Source organism: Onychostruthus taczanowskii, unplaced genomic scaffold (genome assembly GCF_017590055.1).
Source record: "Onychostruthus taczanowskii isolate IOZ18803 unplaced genomic scaffold, ASM1759005v1 scaffold166, whole genome shotgun sequence".
In the NCBI taxonomy this organism is placed as follows: Eukaryota; Metazoa; Chordata; class Aves; order Passeriformes; family Passeridae; genus Onychostruthus; species Onychostruthus taczanowskii.
Window position 1 is genome coordinate 690,237 of NW_024498862.1, and position 6,000 is coordinate 696,236.

Genomic DNA, 6,000 nt, shown 5'->3' on the forward strand with positions numbered 1-6,000 from the left:
GCATTTTCTACAGATGTGCGAAGTGTCATCTGACATATGTATACTCCACATGGATCTTATTTCCCAGAATTGGAGTGAAACCAATGGCCTAAGACACCTTGATTATTAGCGTATAGGCCTTTTCTTACTCAAGGTCATCAGTAGGGCTGTAGGGTATGGCTGGATCAGAGTTTAAATATGTGTTCAAAGGTGCTTCTTACCCCTGAGAAGTTTGTCCCTGGTTTGCAGCCAGCTGTGAATAAACTGGTACTGGTGAGAACGTTTTGAAAGCATTCAGAGACCATGTTTGAATGAGGGATAAAAGGTTCACAGATCAGGGAAGCTTTAATCTCTTCAGTTTATAATATCCATCAATTAATTTATTTTACAGTAAAGGCTTTACCCTGGAGCTGATTAGAAGCAGTTTTGATGGTGTCAGTCCCCAAAGATGATAGTACCTTGGTGTCTCAGATTTCTGCCTGGCAAACCCACTAGCAAGAAATGTTTCTCAAAAGAAGTGGGAATTGCAGGATAACCCACACAAAGAGGAAGATTTTATTCCTTTGGTGTGAAATTTGGAAGTTTAAATTTTCAGGAGTTTAATACACATGCTTTGTATTCATACACATAGGTATGGAAAAAGAAAGGAAGGAAAGGAAGAAAAAGAAGAAAGAAATAAAGAGAGAAATAAAGAGAGAAAGAGAGAAAGAGAGAAAGAGAGAAAGAAAGAAAGAAAGAAAGAAAGAAAGAAAGAAAGAAAGAAAGAAAGAAAGGTCACGATAACGAGGTCCACAGTGCTCTAATCATTCTGGACCAAAGAGCTGGATTATTTCACCATGTCATGTCTCTCTGGCTCCCCAGGACAGGTGATGGAGCATGCCTTTGGGTTTTTAAGCAGGCCTGACAATTGCAAACATCTTCCTGGCTTTTTGCCTTTATTTTGAAATCTGGCGCTGAGGCGAGAAACGCCTTGGGCTCATCCCCGGCTCTTCAGCGCTGGGGTGACTGAGGCCTGGGTCCGGGACGTGCGGAATCGGCGGGAAGCCACAGCGAGTGCTTGGAAGAGCAGGCGCGGGTCTGCACGGGGCCGAGGGCAGGGACGGGGGCTCCGGGCCAGCCCCGCACCCCGCCGTGCTCGCCCCACGCCGGCCCGGTGACCGCTGACGTAGGAGGAGCACGAATGGCATTGGCGAACGGGCCGTGGCATAGCCAATGGAACCGTGAGGCGGGCGGGGCAGGGGCGCCGGGGATCTACCGGGCACCGGGTGACGTCAGGGGCAGTGCGGGTCACCATTGGCAGCTCGCTCGGGCGCGGTCCGGCAGGGACCCGGCCGGGATCCTGCTGGCTCCCGGCAACTGGGCAGAGATGATGCCCAAGCGGCCTGTGGTGAAGACCTTGGGGAAGCAGCTGTCCTGCAGCAGCCCATGAAGGTCCACAGCTGCAGAGATCCACCTGAAGCGTTTGGAGGAGTCCAGTGCTGTAGAAGGTAGGTGTGCCTGAGGGAGACTGTGACCCTATGGAGACACTGTGCTGGAGCAGGTTCCTGGCAGAACTTGTGACCCTGAGGGGAATCCACACTGAAGCAGCCCCTTGCTGAAGGAGTGACCCCATAGAAAGGACCCATGATGGAGACATTCGTGGAAGTCTGTCTCCTGTGAGTGGGACTCCACACAGGAGCAGGGTGAGGAGGAAGGAGCAATGGACAATACAAAATAAACTGATGACAATCCTTATTCCACATCCTGCTGTGGGGTGTGTTGCTCAGTCTCCCAGAGCCTCAGCATGGCTTTTTCATGGCAGGCATAGTGGAAGGGTGACAATCCCCCATCCTTCCAGCTTTTACAGAGAGAGGAGGCAAGCATCGGAGCAGGAGTCAGAAGTGGAGGAGATCCTGATCTAAAACCATTCTGGACTGAGGGTGAGATCAGCCCTGGAGATGGAGCAGCTCAAAATGTGTCAGTGATGTCAGGGGTGTTACTTGGTTCCTCCCTTCCCTTCTCTCCCCAGTGAAGGAGCTTCCATCTCTTGCTGATTTGTGGCCTGCTCCATCTCACATCTCACTCAGCAACCTCACAGTGGTTTGGCCTTGGGTTGTAACTGTCCTGTCAGGAACAGACACTGGCCATGGAGAGATATGGGAGAGGCTGTCAGAGGACTGGCTTCTCCTGACATGCGAGGTGGAGACCAGCCAGAATCTAGGAAAAGGAAGAGTCTCTGGCTGAAATATGGAGTATCTGTAGTGCGCTGAGGGGTTGCCTGAGAAAAGCTCCTGAGGAGGAAGAAGGTCAGAGACACAGGAGCCATATGTATCAGAGGAATTTTGTAGCTGTTTAATGCAGTGGTTTTCCAGAACAAAATCATGTCGATGCTGATGGGTCAGAGGTGGGACATGAACTAAGAAGAGAGAGCAAGCAGCTGTTGCTGTGTGGGCAACCAGACCTCAAATGATGAATTCCTGGGTCTCCCATGTAGCCTCGTTACCTTTCCTGAAAAGGGTATGTGTGAGCTGAGGCGACAGTCAGGGAGTTCACTCCCACAGAGCTGCTGCAACCCCTGGACCGACCTATATTCCCATAAATCTTACAGCAGGTGATGGGAGGGAGGGCTCACCTGCGCTTCCACCACCAAAATCCCCCAGCAAAGGCTGTGGCCACAAGAAGCAGCACTGCAACAGTGATGCTGATGGTTGGAGCTGCGCTGCGGTTTTCTGGGAGAGCGAGAGAAGAGTGTGTGAGGGTTGCGGCGCCAGTCAGGAGCTGCCCCTCACAGGGCAGTGGCTGCTATCTGCAGCCTGCACCCCGTGCCCCATGGGTGGCACCTACCCCACGGGATGAGAAGGCTGCGGGTGCCCAGGCTGCGGTGGCGCACACGGCAGACATAGCTGTGCCCATCACGGGGGCCCACGGCCAGGATGCTGCGGAGCTGGTAGGTAAGGTCAGCGTTGGGCAGGATGGTGCTGGTGTTGAGCGCTGGGCCCGGAGGCACCTCCTGGCCATCCCGCAGCCAGGCCACGCTGATGGGACGGGGATAGAAGCCAGTGACGTGGCAAACAAGCAGCAGCTGGTCTAGGCTGGGGGTGCGGGCGAAGACCGTGGCCACAGGCAGCTCTGGGGAATGAGCGCAAAGGGGTGGGGCAAGCCTTGGTGGGCACGGCTGGGCCCCGGTGTGGGGGCTTTTGGGGTGGCTGTTGCAGGGTCAGGGTGGTCTCACCTTGTCTCTCCAGAATTTCCTTCCCATACCTCTTCAGGGTGAGGAAGTTGCTCTGGCATACCCAGACAGAGAGAAGGTAATCCAGGAGTATTCTGAGAGACTTCTGTCTGTTGAGGCTCTTGCTGACCAGCTCTGCCACCTGGGATGGCTGTCGGGCCTCCCAGCCCTGTTTATCTACCTCAAAAGCTACGAGGTCTCTGCCATCCCAGCCAACACTGAGGAAGCCCTGGCTTGTTGTGTTGGGGTACAGCACACAGCCTGCACGGAACTGAACCACCAATGGGTCTGTCAACATCAAAGCCAATGGAGAGGTCTCATGAGTGTGTGGAACGTGGGTGGCATGAGGTGGGTTGTGTCTGAGAGCACATACAGGGATACAGTGGAAAGCAGGGTCCAATGGGCAGCAGGGGGTAAGGCCATGCTTCAGGAGACCCCAGACACCCTGCAAGCCCTCAGGCCCCTTGGAAGAATGGAGTGCATACTGATGTGGGGTGATTGCTTAAAAAGAATTCTGTCCCCTAAAGTATTTGCCCCCAGTTTTCTCTTTCATGATCTTTCCTGTGTCAGTCCTTCAGCTCCAGTAAATTTGGTGGCAGCTCCCTGACATACAGAGGGGTTCCTTGTGCCAGATGGCAGAAGCTCCTAGGGGTATTTTTGGTCTGCTGCCCTACCCATTCCTGCTAGTCATATTCCCCAGCAGCTGCAGTGTTTCAGGAGCTGTTGCATCCTGTGAGACCCCTCCCAAATGCCATCCTGGTGGGGAGGAGGCAACAGCCAAAACCTGGGGAGAAGGACTAGGGCTCAGGCAGGGCTTCTTTCTGTACTCACAATGCTGTTTTGTCTGCTGAACTGTGTCATGCACAAATCGGATCATATTGCGCAGAGCGATTTTGTACTGGGACATCATCTTTTCCCCGTCGCCTTCAGCTGCAGCCTGGCTGACCCAGGGCCAGTGGAAGTGGATGCTCCAATTGGCTGGATCCAGTGTTAAGATGGCTATGTCTCCTACGAGTGCCACACATGACACCTCAGCAGAGCTGATGTTGGCAAAGAGGCTACTCAGGAGGTACTGGATAACCTGTGGCTCTGCTAGGAGAGAGAATGGAGACAGGAAAGGGTGCAGGAAGGAGATGAATGGAGGTGCTAAAGGGGAAATATGAAGTGGAGGTGCTGGAGGGGGAGGGGAACAGGGGATTCAGATTAGATAATAAGAAAGAATGTTTTCAAGTGAGGGGTAGTGAGGAACTGGTACGTGTTACCCAGACATATTGTGGATGTCCCATCCCTGGCAACATTCAAGGCCAGGTTGTTTGGGACTCTGAGCAGGGAAGGTGTCCCCGTCCATGGCAGGGGGTTTGGACTAAATGGCCTTTAAAGGTCCTTTTCAAACTGCAAATCATTCTGCGCTTGTATGATTCTATGCTCTTCATCCTGCTCAGGGTTGTTTTCCTGTCCAAACTTCCCCTGACTTCACTGCTCTTTTTCCTTCTCTATCTTACTTTCAGCAAAGTGGCTGTCCCCTGCAGAGGATTTTAGGCATTTTGTTCCCTCCCTTCCATGCCTTCCTCCTGGCCACAGCTGCTGTCTGACTGCGCAGAGCAGATGAAGGGGCACCTTGCTGCTCGTTTGAGGTGATGTTTCCCTCCAGGAGAAACACCTGTGCCAGGACTTCGTATCTGCCAAAGATCTGGACATGGTACAGAGGCTATGGAGGACGCTTGATAGAAAAGGGCATTTTGTCCAGGTTTGGGGCTCCCTGACAGGGCCAGGTCACCAGCCCAGCCCAGAGATCAGTCCTGACTTTCTGTGTCTGATGCTACCTGCCCCGGAAGCATAAGGTCTCATGGGGTTGTAAAACTCTCTGTGTGACAGCAGTGCCCAAAAAACCCTGTGGCAGGTGCAGCTCCCTAATGAACAACAGGCTGCTGGAAGAGGCCCTCAGCACCATGTGGAGCTGAGATCTGCCTGGCATCCATGGGCTCCCTGCAGGGGGAGGACATCTTGCAGGGTAACTCAACACCCAAGGCCTGGATGAGGACCACTGTTGTCTCTTCTGCTTATGTGCCCAAGGCCCTGTGTTGGAGCTGGTGAGGCAGAAGTCCTGAGCTGGAGGCAGGAACAGAGAGGGTGGGCAGGGACAAAGCATGTTTAGGTGATGCACGGTGGGAGGTGGCCCTCTGGTTCTGGGAATCATCCACCCTCCTATATGGCACAGTGGCCTGGCCATGCCTCCCCTGAGCAGAACTTGTGGGGTTCTCTGACTGGGCAGGGGCGGTAAGAGCAGTTGAGGTGAGCCAGGACTCCCACTTACCCTCTGGGTCTGCCCACATCCCAGGGAGGAGGATTGCGAGAAAGAGGAAGAGGAGGAGGCGAGGAGGCTGCATGGTGCATGCGGCAAGGCTGAAGAAGCAGCAGCAGTGACCGTGGGAACAGGAAGAACCTGTGGGAACCTAAGCTTCAACCCAGCCCAGCAGTCACTGCGGTGCCTCTCCACCAATTGGAGAATCAGTGTGTCAAGGGAGGGGCCCAGAGGTCCCAAGCTGAAGGCTGGGGACATGTGGGAGGGACAAAAGCTGAAATAAGGTCTTGAGCAAAAAGTGCCCTGACAGTCTGGGGCTGGAAAAAGCCCAGCCAGAAGGAGAAGGCAGGGAAAGAGACCCAGGAGACAGAACTAGGAAAATATATATTCCAGCATCTAGGCTGGGTTTTCCTGACTCCCCCTCCCCACCTATTGTACTATCCATGTTCTTGTGGGATGCATCAGCACCAATGCAGGTGACAATGGCATTTGGATTTCAGACCTGACTGGA

General features: G+C 53.6%; 1 protein-coding gene across 1 annotated transcript; it reads right to left on the reverse strand.

Moving 5' to 3' along the window:
- Positions 1-2,420: 2,420 nt before the first annotated feature.
- LOC121333340 (T-cell surface glycoprotein CD1b-3-like) lies at positions 2,421-5,574 on the reverse strand. Its single transcript, XM_041399597.1, has 6 exons — positions 5,502-5,574; positions 4,019-4,279; positions 3,191-3,475; positions 2,803-3,087; positions 2,591-2,687; positions 2,421-2,466 (listed from the first exon to the last, which is right to left on the reverse strand). Exons 1-6 carry the CDS (start codon positions 5,572-5,574, stop codon positions 2,421-2,423), a joined length of 1,047 nt encoding a protein of 348 aa, XP_041255531.1.
- Between the last annotated feature and the right edge of the window lie 426 nt (positions 5,575-6,000).

Coding starts and splice junctions, on each gene's coding strand:
- LOC121333340 (XM_041399597.1), bottom strand. CDS start 5,574: ATGCAGCCTCCTCGCCTCCTCCTCTTCCTCTTTCTCGCAATCCTCCTC. Junction 3,088..3,190: donor GGAAATTCTGGAGAGACAAG/GTGAGACCACCC, acceptor CTCATTCCCCAG/AGCTGCCTGTGGCCACGGTC. Junction 2,688..2,802: donor CAGCCTTCTCATCCCGTGGG/GTAGGTGCCACC, acceptor TCGCTCTCCCAG/AAAACCGCAGCGCAGCTCCA.